At 42.0% G+C, this 26,513-nt stretch overlaps 1 protein-coding gene across 4 annotated transcripts in view; it reads left to right on the top strand.

Moving 5' to 3' along the window:
• UTP18 (UTP18 small subunit processome component) overlaps positions 1-25,478 on the top strand; it is a 43,330-nt gene extending 17,852 nt beyond the window's left edge. The window contains exons 8-14 of one of the 4 annotated variants that reach the window (XR_010408421.1): positions 761-861; positions 1,100-1,190; positions 3,804-3,927; positions 14,835-15,009; positions 22,353-22,495; positions 24,563-24,652; positions 25,324-25,478. Coding sequence is in view for 3 of the 4 variants with exons in the window: in XM_045889178.2 (XP_045745134.1) it covers positions 761-861; positions 1,100-1,190; positions 3,804-3,927; positions 14,835-15,009; positions 22,353-22,495; positions 24,493-24,517 (659 nt within the window). In the remaining variant the exon portion in view is untranslated. Of the gene's footprint in view, positions 1-760; positions 862-1,099; positions 1,191-3,803; positions 3,928-14,834; positions 15,010-22,352; positions 22,496-24,492; positions 24,532-24,562; positions 24,653-25,323 lie in introns of all 4 variants that reach the window. The other 3 variants (XM_045889178.2, XM_064582378.1, XM_054510882.1) reach the window with 3 other exon arrangements.
• Positions 25,479-26,513: the final 1,035 nt, after the last annotated feature.

The raw sequence follows: 26,513 nt of genomic DNA, 5'->3' as shown, positions 1-26,513 counted from the left end.
ACACAAGCAGGGGGAGTGGGAGAGGGAGAAGCAGGCTCCCCGCAGAGCAGGGAGCCCGATGTGGGACTCGATCCCAGGACCCTGGGATCATGACCTGAGCCGAAGGCAGACGCTTAACGACTGAGCCACCCAGGCGCCCTCCTTTTTTTTTTTTTTTTAAAGATTTTATTTATTTATTTGTCAGAGAGCGAGAGAACGAGCACAAGCAGGGGGAGCGGCAGACAGAGGGAGAAGCAGGCTCCCCACTGAGCAAGGAGCCCGATGGTGGAACTTGATCCCAGGACTCTGGGATCATGACCTGAGCCAAAGGCAGACGCTTAACTGACTGAACCACCCAGGCGTCCCCAGCAACTAGTTTCTACATGTTTCTGTGTTTTAGCTGTTTCTGATGGCCGTGTATTTTCCTCCCGGTAATGAACTTTGTGACAAAGAAGTATAATTTATCCTTTTAGTTGATTACAGATGTCACCGTTTACGTTTGGAAAATTAGTTGATATGTTTACTCTTTGGAGAGCTGAATCTCTGGCTGCAGTTCAAATGGTGAATGTTAACCAAGACAGAGAAGAAAAGGAAGCACTTGGTAATGACCTTATATTTGGGTCATACTCAGTGATGCATGGGGTCAGACTTAATTCAGAATCTGAGCCTACTTTTGGTTTAGTTTGAGGCACTTAGATATTTTAAAAGAAATTCTCAATTGTGTTGATAACATTATTATTGAAAATTATATTAATCCTTATTGATTTGTCTCCTCTCTCAGGTTTGAAAGAGAAGATAGTGAGGAGCTTTGAAGTGTCTCCAGATGGGTCCTTCTTGCTGATAAATGGTGTTGCTGGATATCTTCATTTGCTGTCAATGAAGGTGAACCATTATTAGTGGTTGCTTGTTTTTTTAGGACAAGACGTTAGTGTAGGGATAGTCTTGAACCATAAACTCAAGGTGTCCTGAAATCCGCCTTGTAAGCAGAGGGGCACAGTGGGACCTGGGGAGAACTTGAGTATAGGGACAAAGTTGAGTAGAACTAGATTGTTTTTATTCCCAGTGTGATTCTTCTTGCACCTCCTAACAATTTGATAAGTAATATTTGTTATACTTTCAGACTAAAGAACTGATTGGTAGCATGAAAATTAATGGAAGGGTTGCAGCATCCACGTTCTCTTCAGATAGTAAGAAAGTATACGCCTCTTCAGGTAGGTTAATGACATGATCATCTAAAGCTTTTTAAAAGCTTTGGATGTGGGGGCACCTGGGTGGCTCAGTCGTTAAGTGTTCCCAGGATCCCCGGGGTCCTGGGATCGAGCCTCGCATTGGGCTCCCTGCTCAGCGGGAAGCCTGCTTCTCCCTCTCCCACTCCCCCTGCTTGTGTTCCCTCTCTCGCTGTGTCGGTCTCTGTCAAATAAATAAATAAAATCTTTAAAAAAAACAAAAAGCTTTGGATGTGTTTACATTTCAGATTTAACCAAAGACAATGTTTGATTTTAGACTTTTTTGTGTTAGAAAGTCATTTTTATTTTTAGGTTTTGTTATTGCCATTTTCCTTCTTATTTACTAACTAGTAATAGTTATTAACTGTTTAGTAAATATTTATTATTATTAATATTTATAAAAACTATAAATATTTACTAACTAGTAATACTTACCGTTTAACATTTGCTAACTAGTAAGTAGTAACCATTTAACCATGTTACCATGTTTGGGGAAAATATGGGAAGAAAATGCTTATTTAAAAGGTGATTCATTCTCAGACTTTCTTTTGAAAACTACTTGGAATCATCACCCTTTTCTTTTAGCAGTACCTTTTCACTTGGATGATGTTTTAAATGTTCTTCATTATTGACTGAAAACAATTCAGGTTTCACCCTCTGACATTCCTGTGGTGTGGTTGACCAGCTATCACCGTTGACAGTCTCCAATCTGGCACTTTTCCGCTCTTCTGCCTTTCTGATTGTCCTGTGCCTTCTTGGGCTCTTAGTCCCTTTCCTATAGGATCTTTGGGCCATCATAATCTCAGTGTAGCTCATGATGCTTGGTATTGGGAGGCATCAGAGTGGTTCTGCCTGTGAGTACTATTCTCCAGTCTCTGTGGGGCTCTTCTTTAGCCGGATTTTTGCTATACCTCAGCTAGCAGCACTTGATAATACAGCATTAGGTTTTTTTTGTTTTGTTTTGAGGTCTAATTGACATATAACATATTAGGTGTACAACATAATGATTCTATATTTGTATATATTACAAAATGATCACCACAATAAGTCTGGTTATCATCCATCACTACACATAGTTACAGTTTCTTGTGATGAGAACTTTTAAGATCTACTCTCTTAGCAACTTTCAAATGTGCACTACTGTATTACTAGCTGTGCTCACCATATTGTACATTGTCTCCATGACTTATTTTATAACTGGATTAAAAAATTGTATTATTTATTTATGTATTTTAGAGAGTGCATGGATGGGGGGGAGGGGCAGAGGGAGAGAGAAAGAGGGGAAGCAGACTCCCTGCTGAGCAGGGAGCCCGACATGGGGCTTGATCCCAGGACCCTGAGATCATGACCTGAGCCAAAACCAAGAGTCAGACACTTAACTGGTTCAGAGCGATGTTCCTAATGAAATGGCCTTTGGATCCTGGGAGGGTCAGAGTAGGAGAAAAGAGATGGAGGGTCAGAGATACTAAAATTTGGTATATGAATTGGATGCAGATGTAAAATATTTATAGATTTGGTTATTACTGTGGAGGTCTTATTTTCCATAACAAAGGTCCTAAAAGCATAGGAGAAGAAGAGCCGAAATCAATAGTCGGAGGCTCAACCGACTATGCCACCCAGGGGCCCCTCACAGTTGGCATTTATTATAGTTTAAATGACTTGGTAATAGAAAAAGTTATATGTGTCTTCGGGGCACCTGAGTGGCTCAGTTGTTAAGCGTCTGCCTTCGGCTCAGGTCATGATCCCAGGGTTCTGGGCTCAAGCCCCGCATCGGGCTCCCTGCTCCATGGGAAGCCTGCTTCTCCGAACTCTCCCACTCCCCCTGCTTATGTTCGCTCTCTCTCAGTGTCTCTCTCTGTCAAATAAATAAATAAAATCTTAAAAAAAAAAAGTTATATGTGTTTTAAATTATAACTCCCTTGTGGTCTGGATCCCTTCATTCTCTACTTCCTCCATCATGACCATCATCATCAATTTGGTATGTAAATATCCTGGCCTCACATATAGGTGCTCTAGTGCCTGTTGATGGAGGTTGGAACCTACTATGATGGATATTTTGTTTTTTGTTTTTTCAAATTTTTACTCCAATTCATCTGAGCGAAATGTAGAAGTTTCTTCTGAAAGCTCAACTCAAGCCAAGAGTTTGTGTTTCCACTCTAAACTTAAAGATACTGTTTGTTAACTACTCATGAGGATGCAGTTTTCTATACGTGGGAATGTATACCAGAAATATTTTTAGGCCAGTTTTCTAGACCTAGGACATTTATAGTGAGTTTTTGTTTGTAGTCCCTTCTAGTATTAAAGAGAGGCTAAAGGGTGCCTGGGTGACTCAGTTGGTTAAGTGACTGTCTTCGGCTCATGTCATGATCCTGGAGTCCTAGGATCGAGTCCCACATCGGGCTTCCTGGTCAGCAGGGAGTCTGCTTCTCCCTCTGACCCTCCCCCCCTCTCATGCTCTCTCTCATTCTCTCTCTCAAATAAATAAAATCTTTAAAAATAAAAAATGAAAAAAATAAAGAGAGGCTAAGAATGGTCAGTTCACTTGGCTTTCACATTTAAAACAAAATTAACCAACCCTTTTTTGGCTCTTCCTTTCAGGCGATGGGGAAGTTTATGTTTGGGATGTGAACTCTAGAAAGTGCCTTAACAGATTTGTTGATGAAGGCAGTTTATATGGATTAAGTATTGCCACATCTAGGAATGGACAGTATGTGGCTTGTGGGTAAGTAAAGAGGGGTTCTTGTAACCTTAATCATGTGCTAATGAGAAAATACTGAAGAATCAAATATACTAGGGGCACCTGGGTGGCTTAGTCGGTTAAGCGTCCGACTCTTGATTTTGGCTCAGGTCCTGATCTCAGGGTCATGAGATCGAGTCCCACATCGGGCTCTGTGCTAGGCATGGAGCCCGCTTAAGATTCTCTCTCTTCTCTTGCCATTTGCAACGACGTGGATGGAAGTGGAGGGTATTATGTTGAGTGAAATAAGTCAAACAGAGAAAGACATGTATCATATGATCTCACTGATATAAGGAATTCTTAATTGTAGGAAACAAACTGCGAGTTGCTGGAGTGGGGGGTGGGGTGGGAGGGATGGGGTGACTGGGTGATAGACACTGGGGAGGGTATGTGCTCTGGTAAGCGCTGTGAATTGTGCAAGACTGTTGAATCTCAGATCTGTACCTCTGAAACAAATAATGCAATATATGTTAAGGGAAAAAAAAAGAAGAAGATAGCAGGAGGGGAAGAATGAAGGGGGGAAATGGGAGGGGTAGACGAACCATGAGAGACGATGGACTCTGAAAAACAAACAGGGTTCTAGAGGGGAGGGGGGTGGGAGGATGGGTTAGCCTGGTGGTGGGTATTGAGGAGGGCACATTCTGCATGGAGCACTGGGTGTTATGCACAAACAATGAATCATGGAACACTTCATCTAAAACTAATGATGTAATGTATGGGGATTAACATAAGAATAAAAAAAAAAGATTCTCTCCTTCTACGTCTGCTCTTCTTGCTCGTGCTCCCTCGCTTTCTTTCTAAAATACACAAATAAATTAAAAAAAAAAAGAATTGAATATACTAGATAGTGCTTAAGTTATTCTGTTTATAAACTGTTCAGTAATAGAGAATCAGTACATCCAGGTCTTTTGCGTTTTATTATCTTAATGCAATGTTTAATAATGTTAATGGTGGCTTATGAGTGCTTTGACAAATACTGGACTGCTTTATATCACTGTATTTTTTCTTATAGTCGAAATATTCATTTGATCACATCAAGTTTTCTTATTGCTGTTTTGGCTTCTTGCCATTGACAGGGAAACAGAATAAGTTAAACCTTGGGTTTAAGTTTTAAAGATATTTAAGCAGTTTTTTCTTTGTTTGGCTAGTGGTATAAATCAAACAGGTTCCTTAGAAATACTGCTTTTTTTTTTTTTTTTTTTTAAGATTTTATTTATTCATGAGAGACAGAGAGAGAGAGAGAGAAGCAGAGGGAGAAGCAGGCTCCCAAGGAGCAGGGAGCCCGATGCAGGACTCGATCCCAGGACGCTGGGATCATGACCTGAGCCGAAGGCAGACGCTTAACCGTCTGAGCCACCCAGGCGCCCGAAATACTGCTTGTTAATATTGTAGAAACTTTGTGAAAATATTATTTAGAACATGTCATTGTGTTATCACTGGAAAGAAATGGTTATTACACTGGGGAAAAGATGGCTGTATTCTCCTACTTGATTCTAAAGATGCATGGGTCAAGGAAGCATTGGAAACTTACCTGGATTTCTGAATTATCTTACTTACCAAACCACTCGTCAGCACCTGTAACTTCAGAGCTTCCAACAGTGGATTTTTATGACTTTCTTAGACTAGCCACAACTTCAGTCAAATCTCCCTGGGTGAGAGGTGAAGTGGGTCTTGCCATCTGGAAGCACAGCATATTCCCCACTCTTTCTTCACTCCCTCCTTCAAGGTTAAAATTGGGGCAAGTCCTTGTAAACATCCCACCACCATTTGAAAATTGGTCACCTGCTACCTTTGGGGCATGGACGGAGAGGAAAGTAGGGTCAGGCTGTGGAGCTTGGAGACCAGGTCAAAATAAAGGCCTTGACAAAGGCCCCTCCATGTCCTGTGTTCTCCCTGGTCACCACACGTACTACAGACCTGTAGGGAGGGATGTCTCAGCGTGAGCCCAGCATTTGCGCAGTGTGTGCACTATGGCAGCCGTCCATGATTAGCAGAGCTTCTGGGAGTAAAGCTCCTTTAAAATGAGGACTGGTTTGAAACTAATGTTAAGTAATTTTAAGCAAAATTGCCCAAAAATGGCCTTCACCAAAATTTGTGAAGTTAGTCTTTTTCTGATCCTTTCCTCTCTTTTTTGAATCACTTTTATTATTTTATTCATTGGGCCCTTTGAAGGACCCAAACAGGAAAGAATCTAATACTAGTTTAAACTCATTTGATTTTAATTGTCCTCAGTGTAATGGAATTCGGATTCGGATGTGCTTGGTCAAAGACCATTATTAGGTTTTTATTGTTATACCTGTAGAGAAAGGCCTTAACCTTGTTAGAGGAATTTTTGAGGTTATCAGGGAGGTGGGGAAGAGTTACTGGTGGTGGAGAGCTGAACTGCACTGGCTGGCTCCCTTCCTCTCCCCTTCTTCACCTTTCTTCCAGCTCTCCCCGCTCCTCCTCCCGCTGCCCTCACTGCCCTCCTAGTACTGCTGTGAGAGCCCCCTCTCTCTCAGCCTCTGCTGTTAGGAATTGACACCTTTGATCGAAAAACTCATCTGTTTTGTATCTGTTAATTCTCATTCAGTATCCTGACATAGGGTAGATGCTTTGTTTGCAGTTTTGCTCTGATAGGGCAGTAGGGAAACTATGTTGTGAATAGAGAGCTCTATTTGTTTGCATTGTTGTTTTAAGATTTTTATTTATTTGAGAGAGAGCATGAGCAGGGGGAGAGGCAGAGGGAGAAGCAGACTCCTCACTCAGCCGGGAGACTGATGGCAGGGCTCGATCCCAGGACCCTGGGATCATGACCTGAGCCGAAGGCAGACACCTAATTGACTGAGCCACCCAGGCACTCTATGTTATTGTTTTTTTATGGCATTTGTTAATGTAAGGATTGCTATATATGTCTAGAAAGCTTTCATATTAATTCCTGCAACATCAGTGTTAGAATGTACTTGGGAAATCTCTGGACTACCCTTCATTCTGTAGACAGGGACTGATGCTCAGGAGTGTCCTGTAAGAGACCACTGAAATCACTGACGAAGTAGGGTCTGGAACCCTGCGGTCTCACTTTTTCAGGTGCAGTTCTCTCTCACTCCACTGGGTGGAATCTGTAGTTAGGTCGTACCTTTGCTGCATCTTGTGTCAGTACGGTAGGGTGTCTTGTTTTGTGACTTCCTAGCTGGTCTAAAAGTCAGTCAGTTAAAAAAGAAAGAGACGTGTGAAGGTCCACTAGGTACAAAGCACTGTATATTGAAGAATGGAAAAGAGTTGAGGCATGGCATATTCTCTCTTGTGTGTCACAGCCCTTTGTGAATGCAGAGGCCCTTAGGACCTCAGAAGGTAGCTCGCCAAATTCAGATGACCTCATAAGGTAACTTGGAGAATCTCCTCTATTTTGTTTTATTGTTTTATTTTCTCTGCTTACAGTGGGCAAGTTGGGAATATCTCATTCTGCAGCATGGCCCAGATCACCAGCCTTAGGCTCCTGCCTTTACTAGGGGTGCAAGCTGCAAACCACCTTGGGGCCTTTGCATTTTGAGAATTTTAGGTCAATGCCATAGAAATACCTATTTTTGTATTTGCAAATCAAAGTTTTATCAGGTGATTAGAGATTTGTTGACTCTAGTCTGCATCAGCATCTTATAAATACACAAGTTAAAGTTGCCTTTTTTGGGCACCTGGGTGGCCCCGCATCAAGCTCCCTGCTCTGTGGGGAGTCTGCTTCTCTTTCTCCCTCTGCCCCTCCCCCCACTCGTGTGTACTTTCTCTTTCGCTCTCAAAATCTTTAAAAAAAAATAAAATAAAATTACCTTTTTATTTTGGTTCCCATCTAAGTAGTTTCAAACTTTGAATAATAATTATAATAAACAGATTTAGCAGCAAATTTTTCCCCAGCATTTACCATGTGCCAAGGACTGTCGTTTTTTTTATATTACTATATATGTATATATGTTTGTGTATATTGACTATATATGTCTGTGGCTGTGTATATATATTTTTCATATATAAAGTATTCTCATTTCCTACTTCACAATATAGGTACTATTATCTCCACTTCACGGGTCGGGGACTGAGGCACTGTGGGTTAAGTAACTTGGTTAAGGTTGCAGAGAGAGTAAGGGAGAGCCAGCAGTTACAGCCCAAATAGTCTGGCGGCAAAGCCCGAGCTCTTAACCCCTCTACCGCCTGTTTTGAAGGTACACCTCCCTGCGTTTGTGTTTTTAAATATGTAAAGGTACAGTTTACTAGGAGTTTTGTAAATTAAGAAACTTACAAGAAGCAAAGAAAATTTATAGTCCAGTTTGTCTTGAGTATGAATCCTTTTGTGCCATGTATATAATCCCTTTGGAAAATCTGCTTCAACAATTCTGTTTCAGCTTTTACATAGTTTTATCTTTTATCTCTTTAAATCTCTAAATGTACCTTGGATTGCTATTTCTTCTACTTAAGTTTGGGTTTTAAGCCCTTAGCTTAAGACTTTGCTTCAGGATTTCTGTGATTTCAGTCACCTCTCTGGGTTTGGAAAATATGGGAGCTAGTCTTCTGGAACTTAAAGTTGATAAACAAGTGTCTCTTTCATCTTTGTGCTGTAGGATATTTTTAGTATTCGTTTATTTTCATCTTTATTGTCCTGTGTCTGTTCCGTTCCCTCCTTTGTATCTGGATGGCGTCTTAGTCTAATCCCGCATGGCTATCACAGTAGCCACTAGCCACATGTGGCAAGTTAAATTTAAATCGCTTAAAATAAAAATCTGTTCCTTAGTGACGCTCGCCACATTTTAAGTGTTGAGTAGCCGCATGTATCTAGTGGCTCCTGTAGTGGACAGTGCAGATACAGAGCATTTCCATCATCACAGGACGGTGTGTTGAATTGCGCTGGTTCAGTCCAGCCACTTTATTGATAAGGAAGCTGAGGTCTAAGAGTTGGGTAATTTGTTTTGTTTATTGGTTGTTACTCATTAAACTGATTATTGGCAGAGCTGGGTCTGGAACTCAGGCTGTCTGGTTCCCAGTTCCGTGTTCTTTCCACACTGCCGTCCCCCAGATATTTTGATTTTTATATTCAGAAAATACTGGATAATTCAGGGCTATAGAAAAATATGAAATTCATTAGTATTTAGGGCCTGGAGTTAATAGTCCTTTAATTTTAACACTCTCATTGGACATACGAAATGGGTTTCATTTTAGTTCATCTTGAGAATCTTTAGGACATGTATGTTTTTACAGTGCCAGAAAAACCTGTTTTATTCAATGATATGTTTCTGCCTTGGTTTTCTCATTTATAAAAACATTGACCGTGGGCGCCTGGGTGGCTCGGTTGGTTAAGCGACTGCCTTCGGCTCAGGTCATGATCCTGGAGTCCCGGGATCGAGTCCCACATCGGGCTCCCTGCTCAGCAGGGAGTCTGCTTCTCCCTCTGACCCTCCTCCCTCTCATGCTCTCTGTCTCTCATTCTCTCTCTCGCAAATAAATAAAATCTTTAAAAAAAAAAAACAACAGAAAACATTGACCGTTTAGGGATTGTGAGATAGAAGAATGACAGTGTGTCACCACTTTCTCATAGTTCATGGTCCCATGGTGAGGACAGATGGAGCCATGTGGCTCTTTACAGACAAGTCATCATGAGGTCTGCTGTTGAGATACGGTGTCTCTTAACAGTGTAAGGATTGGGTGAAGACTGTTGTAATGGTCACCTGGAAAAGTATTTTTGTATGTATTGGCACTCGAGCTAGGCATTGGAGGGCCAGGTAGGATTCAGAAAAAGGTGTTGCAGTTAGTGGAAAGGAAGGGTATGGAGGGAAGAGGATTCAGGTTTGGATTCTGAATGGAGTGCAGATGGGATGACTCCGGAAGGCTTAGGCGACAAAAGGAAGCAGGAGGGGGACAGTTTGTAGAGGTCTTTTACGCTGTGTTGAAGAGTGTGGACATTACATTGAGTGGAAAGAGAAAACATCAAGGGTTTTTAAGTAGAGGAGAATCATGATAATATCTAAATTTTAGGGTTGGAAGTAGCTAATTCGCATGACAGCTTTTAGGGGGGGCAACAGGTGCAGGGAGCCTTGAGGTCATTGCAATGGGGCCATCGCTAAGGACGTGGTAATGGGAATACGGGAGAGATAGGCAATGAGGTTTGTGATTTATGTCAGAGCTGCTTAGAAAATTGGGATGGGAGAGAAGCAGTGACATTCTCAGGCTCTGGGTTTGAGCAGCCAGAAGAGTGGACTTGTCCTAGTATGAGGGGGGAGGAGGAGGTGGAGGAGGAGGAGGAGTGTGGGAAGAGGTGCATTCATGTCCACAAGCAGTTAGAAGTGCGGTGTGGCTTAGAGTAAAGGCACTAATTTAGACGTGATAGGAGATGGGTGGTCCGTGGGAGTAAATGAGATGAATGAGACCACCTAGAGGTAGGTGGGAAATAGAACCTTGGGGACAAGAATCTATGGGGAAAGAGGTGACTGAGGATAAGAAGAAAAACAATAGAGTTCAGTCTCTGAGAATTCAGCAGAGGAGAGGATTTGAGTTCTGTGTTCAGCTTGTTTGCTTTAAGTTCTACAGGATGTCTATGGCTATGGTGGCCCCCTGGTTGTGACAGTTAAAATGTCCCCCCAGGGGCAGAATTGTCCCTGGTTGGTGACTACTATTCTACTTTATAGTTTCTTCTTGCTCATAATATTAATTTCTTTGTGGCCCCTGTGTGCTCTTCCTATATGCCTTTTATGACACCCACCACCACCGTGATTCCCAGTCCTAATTCATAAGACAAACGCTGATCTGGCTAATTGCCATCATTCCTGTTTGTGAAGATTTTTGTGTACCATGACACTCTGTGGTTGCTGATCTGCTAATAGATTGACTGCCTGTGATTCAGGAACTTGCTTCTAGCCCAGTCAGCTGTGGTTGGGGGTAGAAGGGTAGCAGTCATGTCTACTTCTTTAGGTAAGAGTTCAGGGGTAAGCTAGTAAGCATGCTTGTTTCTCTGTTCCTGTTCTTCCCCTTACCTATGATACCTTGTTTGTTTGTTTATGAGAGAGAGAGCGCACAAGCAGGGGGAGCAGAGGGAGAGGGAGAAGCAGGCTCCCCGCTGAGCAGGGAGCCTGATGCGGGGCTCGATCCCAGGACCCTGGGGTCATGATCTGAGCCGAAGGCAGACACTTAACTGACTGAGCCACCCAGGCGTCCCCCTGTTCTGTTTCTTAACTTAATGTCTGCCTTCCCCAGCTTGAGTCCTGTGTCTTCCACAAAGTTTCATCTGGTCCAGCCTCACCTTATACTGATTTTTCCTTTCCTTATGTTATAGGTCGCATACAGAGCTTAGTGGGCTGTATTATATTTTCTTGTATTTCTGGCTATTACATGCAGGTATATTTTTTTCTGGGATAAATTCCTTCTGATATTTTGTATTCCTGTATTATGTACTGTTGGACATACAGTTCTTATTCAGTAAATACTACTCTCAGTGACATATTAGAATCTCTTATATCCATTTTTTAAAAAACATTTTAGGGGCACCTGGGTGGCTCAGTTGTTAAGCGTCTGCCTTCGGCTCAGGTCATGATCCCAGAGTCCTGGGATCGAGCCCCGCATCGGGCTCCCTGCTCCTCAGGGAAGCCTGCTTCTCCCTCTCCTACTCCCCCTGCTTGTGTTCCCTCTCTCACTGTGTCTCTCTCTGTCAAATAAATAAATAAAATCTTTAGAAAAACAAAACAAAACAAAACATTTTTTTTTTAAAGATGTTATTTATTTATTTGAGAGAGCGAGAATGAGAGAGAGAGAGTACATGAGAGGGGGGAGGGTTAGAGGGAGAAGCAGGCTCCTCGCTGAGCAGGGAGCCCGATGCGGGACTCGATCCAGGGACTCCAGGATCATGACCTGAGCCGAAGGCAGTCGCTCAACCAACTGAGCCACCCAGGCGCCCCCAAAACAAAACATTTTAAAGTTTATTTTAAAGAGAGCAAGTGGGGGGTTGGGGGTGAGGGCGGAGGGAGAGGGAAAGAGAAACCCAAGCCGACTCTGCACTGAGCACTGAGCCCGATGTGGGACTTGATCTCACGACCCTGAGATCATGACCTAAGCTGAAACCAAAAGTTGGATGCTCAACTGACTGTGCCACCCAGGTGCCCCAGAATCAATTCTATTCTTTTAGCAGAAATACCACTGTTAGATTAAGTTTCCATATATCAAAATGATCAACTTGTGCCATTTTTGTTCCACAAATTTAATCAATAGTCAAATAAGAATGAGTAGGCATTTAAGGAGCCTCTCATGTTCATGAAGGTAAGATTTGATCTAAGGGGCGCCTGGATGGCTCAGTTGGTTAAGCGTCTGCCTTCGGCACAGGTCATGATCCCAGAGTCCCGGGAGCTGCTGCTTCCTCCGCCCCTCACCCTGCTGTGCTCTCTTTCTCTCTCTGTCTCTCTGTCATTCTCTCAGATAAATAAATAAATAAAATCTTTAAAAAAATTGATGTTTAGAAGAGAGCCATATGGGGGCGCCTGGGTGGCTGAGTCGTTAAGCGTCTGCCTTCGGCTCAGGTCATGATCTCAGAGTCCTGGGATCGAGCCCTGCATCGGGCTCCTCGCTCTGCAGGAGGCCTTTTTCTCCCTCTCCCACTCCCCCTGCTTGTGTTCCCTCTCTCGCTGTGCTATCTCTGTCAAATGAATAAATAAAATCTTAAAAAAAAAAAAGAGAGAGCCATATGGATTATAACTTTTTGTCCTTAATTAAGATGGATTTAGCCATAAATCAGTGGTTTTTTTTTTTAAAGATATTATTTATTTATTTGACAGAGAGAGACACAGCGAGAGAGGGAACACGAGCAGGGGGAGCGGGAGAGGGAGAAGCAGGCTTCCTGCTGAGCAGAGAGCCGGACGCGGGGCTCGATCCCAGGACCCTGATATCATGACCTGAGCTGAAGGCAGACGCTTAACAACTGAGCCACCCAGGCGCCCCAGTCATAAATCAGTGTTTAGCAAGAAAAGTACAATGAGTAGATTTTTTGATCCAAGTCAAAAATACAAATAAGGAAAAGATGAAATTTGTTAGTCCTTTTGGATTGCTATAATAAAGACCCATAGACTAGGTAGCTTAGAAACAACAGAATTTTATTTCTCCTCCTTCTGGAGACTGAGAGTCTGAGGTCAGGGTGCCCACATGATTGGGTCCTGTGGAGACCCTCTCCCTGGTTACAGACCGTCGACTTCTTGTGTCCTCACATGGAAAGAGGGAGAGAGCCTCTGGGGTCACTTTTTTTTTTTTTTTTTAAAGATTTTATTTATTTATTTGACAGAGAGACAGCGAGAGAGGGAACAGAAGCAGGGGGAGTGGGAGAGGGAGAAGCAGGCTTCCCGCTGAGCAGGGAGCCCGATGTGGGGCTCGATCCCAGGACCCAGGGATCATGACCTGAGCCAAAGGAAGCCGCTTAACGACTGAGCCAACCAGGCGCCCCTGGGGTCACTTTTATAAGGGCTCCACCGTTGTGACCTAATTCCCTCCCATAGGCCCCACCTCCTAATAAGGGGGCGTTAAGATTTCATCATAGGAATTTCAGTGGGGCAGATACTCCGTCCATAACAAAATTAAATAAACCAAGGATATTTGTTGTGTCTCCTGAGTGGTTATGGTTAGCTCTACTTAAAGGGTTCTGAGAATCAAATGAGAAAATGTGTATGTAAGTAGTTGGAAGACTCAAAAGCACTCACGTACTGGGCACCTGGGTGGCTCAGTTGGTTAAGCGACTGCCTTCAGCTCAGGTCATGATCCCAGGGTCCTGGGATCGAGTCCCGCATCGGGCTCCCTGCTCTGCGGGGAGCCTGCTTCTCCCTCTCCCATTCCCCCTGCTTGTGTTCCCTCTCTCGCTGTGTCTCTCTCTGTCAAATAAATAAATAAAATCTTAAAAAAAAAAAAAAAAAGCACTCACGTACTGTTTGTGTGGTTGGCTGTCATTTCAGGTATAGAACCCTGTGTGTCAACTGAATTGGTCTTGTTAATGCATTATGTCTGATTCATTGTAGGCAGTAGATACTGAAAGAATAAATGAGGATGTTTGAGTGGGAAGAATGAGAGCACATTTAGTGGAATGTACGTGTGTCACCCTTGTGACTTTTGAGGCTTTTTCTCTTGCATCTTTCAGGTTTGTGTTGCATTTGCTAATGAAGTTTGAATTAATTATCTGAGTTACAAGTACCTCGTCCTTCTTCCTTATAAATGATGCCCATAACAGGAGGTAGTCTGAACATTTACTGAAAGTTCTTGTCTGTGAATGATTCTGGTAATGGGCAGGTCATCAGGATTTACTTTTTATGAGTATTGGATGTAAGTTGTTGCTGTTAACATTTCAGTAAACAGAGTACGTGATCACTTCCATAATTCTTGACTGTAGATAGTCCCAGGAGAGCAGAACTAAGATACCTATTACTAGCTGCTGTTCGACACTGTTTTGGCAGGTCTCACAAATATGATAGAATAAAAAGAGAAAAGAGGAACTCTAAATAAGGGAAGGACAGCTCTCATTCTCATTTTCGAATGTTAGGTCAGCCATAAACACCATGGGAGTGGCAGGCTTGGTCTCGATCTTGTTCACCTTTGTATCACTTAACTCTAGTGCCTGGCATAAAGTTGACGTTCAGTAAATATTTAGGGAAGGAATGAATATGGAGAGTTTATGCATTCTTGAATTTCTAGCTCACAGTTGAAAAGCTGCCAGAGTTAACAAGAGTTTAGTAAGACTGCAGGAGAACTGGTAGAATGTGTTTAGCTTTTACTTTGGGATGAACTCTACAGTTCCCTTTGTAAAAATACGCTATGATTGCTACAGATATCAGTGTGTGGGGTTCAGTCTGTTTTCATCTAGGTTGTGAAAGCCCTTTTGTTCTTTTAATTTGTTGTATTCTCTTTTCTCTTTACAGTTCTAATTGTGGAGTGGTAAACATATACAATCAAGATTCTTGTCTCCAGGAAACAAACCCAAAGCCTATAAAAGCCATAATGAACTTGGTTACAGGTGTTACTTCTCTGACCTTCAATCCTACTACAGAAATCTTGGCAATTGCTTCAGAAGAAATGAAAGAAGCAGTCAGATTGGTAATATATCTTTCCCTTTATTTTTTTTTTAATTTTTTTTAAGATTTTATTTATTTGAGAGAGAGAGAATGAGAGAGAAAGAGAGAACCCAAGAGGGGGTAGGGTCAGAGGGAGAAGCAGACCCCCCGCCGAGCAGGGAGCCCGATGCGGGGCTCGATCCTGGGACTCTAGGATCATGACCTGAGCTGAAGGCAGTCGCTTAACCAACTGAGCCACCCAGGCGCCCCTATATCTTTCCCTTAAAAAAAAAAAAATCATTGCTAATCCTTAGGCTCTGTGGAGCCTAATTAAAAAAAAAATCTAGGGCGCCTGGGTGGCTCAGTTGTTAAGCAACTGCCTTCAGCTCAGGTCATGGTCCCAGGGTCCTGGGATCGAGTCCCGTATCGGGCTCTCTGCTCCGCGGGAAGCCTGCTTCTCCCTCTCCCACTCCCCCTTGTTTGTGTTCCCTCTCTCACTGTGTCTCTCTCTGTCAAATAAATAAATAAAATCTTAAAAAAAAAAAAATCTAAATTGTGCTGAAGGATATGTAGTAGTTCCCCCCCCCCCCCACCAAAACATCTTCTAACTTAAGTTGAAAACATGGAAGGATAGTAGGAAAGAAGAGTGTTGGATTATTTTAAGAAGAGTAGCTTCTTTTGATGTAGAAATTACTAGTATTGTGGCTTTTGGGTGTGGTTGTAGAAGTGATGATGCACAGTAGCCCCCAAATTTGCCTTAAGGAATGTTTACAGCAAACACTTTATTTTTCTAAAGTTTTCTTTCCTTATCTCTGCCTTTTTTAAGCCCTGCTGTCGTAATGGAGGAGGGGAGGCAATTCTTAGATTTTGAAAATAAATTGAGCTTGAAAACAAATTGTGTAAGCAGATTACACTTTAAATGGCTAGCGAGTACTTGAGAGTGTGCCTCCGTGCCAGGAGTCCCCAGGACCTCCCCCAGGTTTGGTGATTTACTAGGACTCACAGGATTTACTATATGGTCTCACGACTGAGCGTTACTACAGGGAAAGGATACACAGCAAAATCAGCCAAGGGAGGGGTGCATGGGGCAAAGTCTGGAGGAGACCAGGCACCGGCTTCCAAGAGTCCTCTCCTAGTGGAGTCACTCAGGGCATGTTTGATTCCTCCCAACAAGTTGTGACCACATGGGTTGAGTGTGTTCTATCAGGGAGCCCCTCATTAGGGACTCTGTGCTCAGGGTCTTTATTGGTCGTCTGATCACGTAGCTCCCCTCTGCCTAGCATGCACCAAAATTCTAGGCTCCCAGAAGTAAAGGCAGGTGTTCAGCAGAAACCACATTGTACATCCTTTCGGAAGTGTCGCATCAGCGTAGAGAACTGTTTCCCAGTTAAGTTCCCACACATGATCTAAGGGCCACCCTTGCAAGTAGGCCTTTCTGAGGATAGCAGCCTCAGGTCTGTGTTAACTCCTTTCTGCCCAACCGCAGAGCCCAGCTGACCTGTCACTGCATCTCTGTGAAGTTTCCTACGCTGTAGGCAGAACCGGTTTCTTAGTTATTTAACAGTTCTTTGCTCCGGGCACCAGGTACACACATGGCCCAGAACTCTGAATGGCGGTACTGCGTGGTGGTGGTGTTCTGTGTCTATTGTAAGCTCTCTACAGAGACTCTTTATCTTGTTCGCTTAGCAAAGGGTCTTGCATACTTTATTAGCTTCGTGTAATAGTGTATAGTTTACAAAGATGTACAGAGAGTTCTTCAAAAAAATTGTGAGCCAAATAACAGTCCTCAGAGGATTAACTCACCCAGAGTAACAGCTAGTAAAGGGCAGAACTGCTTTTAGAGTCTCCATTCTTCCTAGGACTTTAGTGGTTTTCCAACTGTGAATTCCTCTGTTCCCTAGAAGGTGTACAAAACTCCAAATGGCAAGTAGGGCAAGGAGAGGGCTAAGCCCTACCTGTATCACACCGAGCAGCTCCGCTCTTATCAGTGGTGTATATTGGCATTCTCCATAAACGTTTCTTGGAGGGAAGAAAGAAATCTGTTGGAAAAGAGTGAAAAATACAGCATGTGTTTACTGGGTGTTGAATGAATCGTTTGATGAAAGAAGGTTCTAATTCAATGCAGTTTTAAAATCCCTGTTCCTCTAATGGGAGTGGCAGCCTAGCACACATTAACCTTTTATCATTTTAATGGTAGTAAATTGTTTTAGAAAACCATGGGATCCATCTCCTGCTGACATAATATATTTCTGCAAGACGCCTAGTAGTTAGTTCTGCCTAGTTTGCTTCAGTGATCATGGCAGCATTTATAGTTTTTTACTGTGGCAAAATCACACAAGGAATTCATTAGTAACAGCCAAATCCCATTTTTTAAATGGTAGTCAGCCATAATATCTAATGGAAAGAAGCCAGGCATGGCGGCCTCAGCGAAACAGCGTGAGTGTCATCAAGTGCAGTCTCTTATATAATGATCCAAACAGTTGTGCTACTCCAGCACAAAGCAGTGAATATAAATCTAAGCCATTGCACCAGTAAGAGACACGAAGTTAAATTGTTATTGCAGCTACAATCTTTGATGTAGTAGAAAGTTGTGGAACTTCTTATCCATTAAATTAAGGACGAGTGAGCTTTTTACTTGTTGAATTTTGATACCTGGGCCCTTAAATGTAATGACAGATACAGTGTTGGAGGTAAAGAAGTTGGGTTTTACTTTCAAGATTTATTTTAGAGTGGGCATGAGTGCAGGGGGTGGGTGGAGGGGCAGAGGGAGAGGGAGAGAGAGAATCTCAAGCAGACTCCCTGCTGAGCACAGAGCTTGCTGCGGGACTAGATCCCACGACACTGAGATCATGACCTGAGCCGAAATCAATCAAGAGTCGGAGGTTTAACGGACTGAGCCACCCAGGTGCCCATGGGCTTTTTCTTAATTAACAGTTCAGTAGTAGCTTTTAATACAACGGCCATAAAGAGAGGTCAAGCACAGCTGACGTCTCAGCAGGTGGGTGGGAGTTGTTGGCTGAGGGAAGAAGTGCTGATTCAGGGGGAGAGTCCACTGGGGGACTTCACAAATAGATACAGCGGGGTCTCTTAGGAGACCATTGCGAACACGTTTGTGCTCTTGATAGTCAAGTCTAGAGGAGATAAAATATAAAATAGGTTGTTGATGTGTTGGTGTTTCTCCTCCATCAGAACGAGCACGCTGGCCTTTTGTGTGAAGCCATGGCCGCTATGTACGGTTGTGTAGGTTGTTGCCTGAGGAGACACCAGTTATATCCTACCCTTTATCAAGTGTGTGCATTTACCACAGTATTTCTGGTACTCTCTTCTGTTTATTTAGCTACAAAAATAACACAGCAACTTTCTGGGAAAAATGGGCTTTAAAAAATTGATATGCGTCTTGTGCCCCAATTTTTCCCCATTGTGAGCTCCCTAGTTGAAATAAGTAATTGACCTAAGTATGAAGTTACATGGGTCCAAATTAGACTTTTTAAAAAATTATTATTTTTTTAATTTATTTTTTTATTAACATAATGTATTATTTGTTTCAGGGGTACAGGTGTGTGATTCATCAGTCTTACACAATTCACAGCGCCCACCATAGTACATACCCTCCCCAGTGTCCATCACCCAGTTAACCATCCCTTCACCCCCCTCCCCTCCAGCAACCCTTAGTTTGTTTCCTAAGATTAAGAGTCTCTTACGGTTTATCTCCCTCTGTGGTTTCCTCTGGTTTCATTTTTTCGTCTCTTCCCCTATGATCTTCTGCCTTGTTTCTTAAATTTCATATATCAATTATCATATGATAATTGTCTTTCTCTGATTGACTTCTCTTGCTTCACGTAATACCCTCTAATTCCATCCACATCATTGCAAATGGCAAGATTTCCTTTTTTGATGGCTGCGTAATAGTCCATGGTGTTGTGTGTTGTGTGTGTGTATGTATATATGTATACATACCACATCTTCTTTATCCATTCATCTGTCGATGGACATTTGGTCTCTTTCCATAGTTTGGCTATTGTGGACATTGCTGCTATAAACATTGGGGTGCAGTTGCCCCTTTGGATCCCTACATTTGTATCTTTGGGGTAAATACCCAGTAGTCCAATTGCTGGGTCGTAGGGTAGCTCTGTTTTCAACTTTTTGAGGAACCTCCATACTGTTTTCCAGAGTGGCTGCACCAGCTTGCATTCCCACCAACATCCTCGCCAACATCTGTTGTTTCCTGACTTGTTAATTTTAGCCATTCTGACTGGTGTGAGGTGGTATCTCATTGTGATTTTGATTTTGATTTCCTTGATGCCAAGTGATGTTGAGCACTTTTTCATGTGTCCGTTGGCCATTTGGATGTCTTTGCAGAAATGTCTGTTCCTATCTTCTGCCCATTTTTTGATTGGATTATTTGTTCTTTGGGTGTTGAGTTTGAGAAGTTCTTTATAGATTTTGGATACTAGCCCTTTATCTGATATGTCATTTGCAAATATCTTCTCCCATTCTGTCGGTTGTCTTTTGGTTTTGTTGACTATTTCCTTTGCTGTGCAAAAGCTTTTTATCCTGATGAAGTCCCAATAGTTCATTTTTGCCCTTGCTTCCCTTGCCTTTGGCGATGTTTCTAGGAAGAAGTTGCTGCGGCTGAGGTCGAAGAAGTTGCTGCCTGTGTTCTCCTCAAGGATTTTGATAGATTCCTGTCTCACATTTAGGGTTTTCATCCAGTTTGAGTTTATTTTTGTGTGTGGTGTAAGAAAATGATCCAGTTTCATGCTTCTACATGTGGCTGTCCAATTTCCCCAACACCATTTGTTGAAGAGACTGTCTTTTTGCCATTGGACATTCTTTCCTGCTTTGTCGAAGATTAGTTGACCATAGAGTTGAGGGTCCATTTCTGGGCTCTCTATTCTGTTCCATTGATCTGTGTGCCTGTTTTTGTGCCAGTACCATGCTGTCTTGATGATGACAGCTTTGTAATAGAGCTGGAAGTCCGGAATTGTGATGCTGCCGGCTTTGCTTTTTCAACATTCCTCTGGCTATTTGGGGTCTTTTCTGGTTCCATACAAATTTTAGGATTATTTGTCCCATTTCTGTGAAAAAGGTTGATGGTGTTTTGATAGGGGTTGCATTAAATGTGTGGATTGCTCTGGGTAGCATAGACATTTTCACAATATTTGTTCTTCCAATCCATGAGCATGGAACATTTTTCCATTTCTTTGTGTCTTCCTCAGTTTCTTTCTTGAGTAGTTGATAGTTTTCTGAGTACAGATCCTTTGCTTCTTTGGTTAGATTTACTCCTAGGTATCTTATGGTTTTGGGTGCAATTGTCAGTGGGATCGACTCCTTAATTTCTCTTTCTTCTGTCTTGTTGTTGGTGTATAGGAATGCCACTGACTTCTGTGCATTGATTTTATATCCTGCCACTTTACTGAATTCCTGTATGAGTTCTAGCAGTTTTGGGGTGGAGTCTTTTGGGTTTTCCACATAAAGTATCAAAGAGTGAGAGTTTGACTACTTCTTTGCTGATTTAGATGCCTTTTATTTCTTTTTGTTGTCTGATTGCTGAGGCTAGGATTTCTAGTACTGTGTTGGATAGCAGTGGTGATAGTGGACATCCCTGCCGTGTTAGGAGACTGTTTTTTCCAGCTTAGGTTAGAAAATAGAGTGGTTTAATGTAATTATCTTTAAGAAGTCATTCAAGTGGAAAGGTCGGTTCTGGTATGTTTTATTTTGGAAGAGTCAGAAAAGAAGCTTCCCAGACTTAAAGTCATGCCAGCAAAGTTAATGAGCAAATATCTGGGGCATAGTTTAAAAGTACCAGGTGACATATAGGGTGGAAACAAAGGTTAGGCATAAGACAGTTCTCTTGTTGGCACTTGTAGGAAATGGTTATTTCCTGATGGTCTGCTCCCATGATGCCTTGGATCACCTGTTCAAAGTTGGCGCATGCTTGGAGGATATAAACTTAGGATAGCCTAAGCAAAACACAGTTAAGAAGCCAACCAGTTATCAAAAGTTCATATAATTTCCACATTCCCAAACTAAGTATAAATAAATTTTACATATTCATATTGTGTCTTCTCTCCTAAAATAACTAGTCTGCTTTATTAAGTATTTCTTCTTCTTTTTTTAAATATATTTTTCAAGGAACCTATATAGAGAGTAGTGTTTAAGAAGTTTAAAAGTTAAGATCACGTCCGGGTACTGCCAACTTCTTGGCTTTAATGGGTCTAGACCAGTTCTCATTAGTACTAATGCCTCTGCATTGATGCCATGCTGTGCAGCAAGAACCTGCTTTCTGGGAAAGTTGAGAATAATTGAGATGGCTTGGAGATTCACTGTAAACTTTACTTCCTTGACAAAATGGTCAATAGGTATATATCAGAAGGAATAGGGCCTAATAAGTGACTAACTGAAACCTGTTTAATAGACAGATGTGTATATCACTGGGTTTTATCCAGGGCTGGTCTATGAAAATCACCTTGATTGGATGGTTCGAAGCCTCATCTAAAAGTGTGGAGGGTGGCAGACCACCAAGCTTAGGGATAGCTCTCCACACGTATTGGAACATGCAGGTGCTGTATTTTTTAGAAGAGGTAGAGAATATTTGAAAGCGAGAGATGTTAAAATTCTAGTCTACTTCAGGTCACTGCTTTCATGCTGGGGTTTTATTTATCCACAAATGGGATGAGGACTTGTGTCAGTCTTGGGCTTAGGCTCGGGCTCCGGCTCATTTTCCCCAGAAGTAGACTCTCTTGGAGAAAGAGACTGCGTCTCCTCATGTTTAGGCCTGGCCTGGGAGTCAGCTTTTTGGCTCTGTTTAAATCACAACAGAGTTTCTCTCGATGAATCAGGTTTTCATGAGTTTGTCCTCCTTCGGAGGAGATTGGAAAAGGCAAAGAATACATTATTACATACATTGAGAAGTAAAAGTGTAGAAAGGAAATCATATGCTATTGGAATAGTTGGTAGGCCTTAGCTGGGTTTCAGTTATGTAAAATCAGACTCTTCATAATTAAAGTATCTGTGCCCTGTGACCACGGTATTGTTTACTGTAGTCATTAAGTTAGAGCATTACTGGGTACCACTGTTGACTTTTTACTTCAGTGTGTTCGTTTACTTATCTGCTCAGCAACACCAGCATCTCCCAGAGCACCATGGATGCTGCATTAGAAGCATCAGGGAGATGCTTTCTTCTCCTGCCTCCTTTCCCTCTCAGTTAATAGCACATTGAAAAGCAAATTTTAATTTCAGAACACTTCGCTCCATTGAGAGAATTGTACATCATATGTACTACCATCAAAATGAACTTTTTGTTCCAGCAGAAAGGTAGAACGAAGCCTAAAATTAAAGATGAGTTCGCAGTTGTGATTTAAAGCTTTGTATTATTTCCTACAGGTTCACCTTCCGTCCTGTACAGTATTTTCAAACTTCCCAGTCATTAAAAAGAAGACTATTTCTCTTGTTCATACCATGGATTTTTCTCCCAGAAGTGGGTATTTTGCCTTGGGGAACGAAAAGGGCAAGGCCCTGCTATATAGGTGGGTATTATTTATGTTTAAACATCAGAAATACCTGTAACCTTCTCTTGAAAATATGAAGAGGTACTGTTGTTAGATTCCCCATTCTGCACTTACATGTAGTTTATTAATTCTATAGCTTATTGATCAGGTACAGTGATAAATTATTAATTGTAGAGTGTTTAGCTTGACATCTTCATTAGCAAAATGCATTTTTTTTAAAGATTTTATTTGTTTGACAGCACAAGCAGGGGGAGTAGGAGAGGGAGAAGCAGGCTTCCCACTGAGCAGGGAGCCCGACACAGGGCTCGATCCCAGGACCCTGGGATCATGACCTGAGCAAAGGCAGACAGACGCTTAACCAACTGAGCCACCCAGACGCCCCCAAAATGCATTTTTCTACCATAATATGTGACTAGCAGAAAAGTTTACCTGGAGATTTATTTATTAATTTTTTTTAAAAAATTATTTATTTGGGGTTGGTAAGCTGTATTTTGAGAATGTCAGTTTGAGGAAGAGTAGCCACTTTAATAATATTGCCACTTTCTTCGTGCCTTATGTTTATTTTATTTTATTTTATTTTTTTTAAAGATTTTATTTATTTATCTGAGAGAGGATGAGATAGAGAGCATGAGAGGGGGGAGGGTCAGAGGGAGAAGCAGGCTCCCCGCTGAGCAGGGAGCCCGATGTGGGACTCAATCCCGGGACTCCAGGATCATGACCTGAGCTGAAGGCAGTCGCTTAACCAACTGAGCCACCCAGGCGCCTTGTGCCTTATGTTTAGATTAACCTTTGTTGATTTGACAATTCAGTGTTTACTCCACTAGATTTAAGTGATTTTTTTTTTTTTTTTTTTTGAAAGAGGTGCTGCTTTCCCTGCAGCTGTAAGCTGTAAATAAGGATGTCAGCCACAGAGATGTCTAAAAGTTATGCTCTGTCCAGGTTCTTTTCTGTACTCAGCATACTTGGCTGTAAAGTGGGAATAAACCAACCCTAGTTGACGGTTGCTAGAAGATACAGGTGACAAGGTGGCTGTCCTGGGGAACTGACGAGCTGGGAGTCTGTGACTTCAGTCATAGTCCCCGTCCTTGCTCTCCTGTGTTGGTGGTGAATGCTGCATAGGACCCCATGTTTATGGTTTGTATGCTTCCGGGAAACCCTGCTTTCAAAATACTGAAATCTGGTGTGAAGAAAAGGAGGATTGTAAATTGGTTTTGAGGAGATAATTGTGAAAAGAGGGCAAAGCAAACAGTAATATGGTCTCAATTTCTACTTTGAAAGGAAAATGGGATACACCTGGAAAATTGATATATTCCATCATTCTCATTCCCAATCACTTTTGGAGTGATTCTTTCAGGTCGGGTTTTATAAAGGAATGCAGGTTCCTACTGCACTTAGAAATTCTCTCCCAAAGCTTTGGTTTTATTATAATTGAATCTTATTTTCTCTAAGTTTAAGCAGCAGAGGCCATTAGAGTTTCCTCTAGAGCACTGCTGTCTAGGGAGACTATTTCTAGCAAGTGGGTTGGACTGACATGTCTGCTGGATAGGGCTGATCAGGTATTTCATAGACCCCCATTTAATGCTTTGGAGCAAGCTTAATGCTTTTACTAAAATCTGGGGAATTAGGGCGCCTGGATGGCTCAGATGGTTAAGCGTCTGCCTTCGGCTCAGGTCATGATCCCAGACTCCTGGGTTCGAGTCCCGCATCGGGCTCCCTGCTCAGCGGGGAGCGTGCTTCTCCCTCTGCCCCTCTCTCTCTCTCTCTCTCTCTCTCTGTCTCTCATGAGTAAATAAATAAAATCTTAAAAAAAAAAAAAAATCTGGGGAATTAGCTTTAGGATCCTTCAGAATGTCAGATTGAGGTGTCTTAACCTAGCTGCCTGGTGAGAATGGTTATGATTACATCCCCCCCTTCCCCCCCCCCGCCCGCCCCAGAAAATCTTCCTGAGTGCCATTGTCATTGACAGTACTCTGGGTAATCATGAAGTTTAGATGATTTGTCTTTCACTTTTTCAGGTTGCATCATTACTCAGACTTCTGAAGAGAATATGTGAAGTAAGAAAATCCTTTTTTATTGATTCTTCAGGTTTTAAGGTTAAACCCATTGCTGTCACTTGGCAGAGGGACCACATTAGCTGATCTTTGTTTCTTTGCCACTGGATTGCTGTACCTTCAGGTAGGGGAGTAGGATGGAAGTAGATCAGGAAGAGCCCAGTTGGACTTGAACCTTCCCTGGGAATTTTTATTCCAAATCACAACAATCTGGCTCTGTTTTTCTGAGGTCAGATCTCTAATATGGTATTCACTAATGGTCATCAAAATTGTTATTACTGAACATTTAATCCACAAAGGATAAACATAATAGTGAGAGATGAGTATCTTCACATATAATTATAGTTTCCATGAGCTCAAACCGCCTTATTTTGTATATGTTTCTTGAGAGATTAAAAGTAGCTTGCCCTGTGGCTAGTTAATGGTAGCTTGTCACAGAGCTAGTTAATGGCTGGTCATTAGTTTTGCTGCCCAGTATTTAAAACAGTAGAACATGCTTCCCTTCCCATGGCTTGATCTTTGACTTGGAAATATGGTAGTTCTGAGGTTGAGCTTTGCAGTTGGCATGTTCATCTCTTTTCTGAGATTCATACGTATGTATGAGATTCATATATTTTCTCTTCATATTGAGGAGACTCTGGGAGTGCATATAGGTTTAATTGTTGAGCAAAACATTAGCAAGAGGGGAAAGCAGTCTAGCTATCCTGCCTCCCCAAGTTACATAGCCAGCACGTTTGTTTGTTGATGACCAGCAGCTGTAAATCAAGTGTATAATTTCTTCTGTTCTTTTCTCAGATCCATTTGAGCCACAAGAGAAGCCCATCTTGATATATCTTCTCAGAAACTTTCTGAATGTGTGATAATATATGTATAATGATTTATTGAGCCAGCTGTGCTTATTTAACAGAAATGTCTTAATAAACAAATAACAACTTTTGTTTGAAAATAAATGTATGTTGTTCTTTCCTTCCCACCTACACACAAACACACTGTCTTGGATGTGTTTCTTTTCAGACTAAACGTGAGAGTTTGGAAACACCTGTTTGTAGCCAGAAATAATAGATATTCTCCTATTTCACAGTTTACCCTAATTACTATTTCCCCCTTTCCCAGCATAGAACTCTCCATGTTTCAGGGTATCAGTTAACAGAGCCTCTGTTGATCCTTTCGGCGGGAACCGCCATCTTCCAGTAATTTGCCAAAATGACCAACACAAAGGGAAAGAGGAGAGGTACCCGCTATATGTTCTCTAGACCTTTTAGAAAACATGGAGTTGTTCCTTTGGCCACATACATGTGAATCTATAAGAAAGGTGATATTGTGGACATCAACGGAATGGGCACTGTTCAAAAAGGAATGCCCCACAAATGTTACCATGGCAAAACTGGAAGAGTCTACAATGTTACTCAGCATGCTGTTGGCATTGTTGTAAACAAACAAGAGCAAGATTCTTGCCAAGAGAATTAATGTACGCATTGAGCATATTAAACACCCAAAGAGCCAAGACAGTTTCCTGAAGCGTGTGAAGGAAAATGATCAGAAAAAGAAGCCAAAGAGAAAGGTACTTGGGTTCAACTGAAGCGCCAGCCTGTCCCACCCAGAGAAGCACACTTTGTGAGAACTAATGGAAAGAAGCCTGAACTGCTGGAACCCATTCCCTATGAATTCATGGCATGATAAATGTAAAGAAAATAAAAGACCTCAAGACTGTAAAAACAAAACAAAACAACAGAGCCTCTGTCGAGCTATTAAGGTCAGTTGGCTTGATAGGAGAGCAGTGAGGTTTCATGGAATTAATTTTGAACTTCCAAGTTTTCTTGGAATGGTGATAATGGAAATGAGAAGACTTTTCTGGGCGTATTACTTCAAATGGTTGTCATTGGTGTTCGTTGGGGAGGGGTCCCATGAACTCCTGGTACCTCTGTCTTAATGAGCCACTCCATTTCCTGGAAATATTTATTATATCAATTTAAATGTTCCATTTA

This window comes from Mirounga angustirostris, unplaced genomic scaffold (assembly GCF_029215605.1).
Source record: "Mirounga angustirostris isolate CCGP_5_RB_7025 unplaced genomic scaffold, mMirAng1.0.hap1 SCAF_17, whole genome shotgun sequence".
Classification (NCBI taxonomy): domain Eukaryota; kingdom Metazoa; phylum Chordata; class Mammalia; order Carnivora; family Phocidae; genus Mirounga; species Mirounga angustirostris.
The sequence above is the reverse complement of the archived record's forward strand: the minus strand, read 5'-3'. Positions and strand labels throughout refer to the sequence as shown.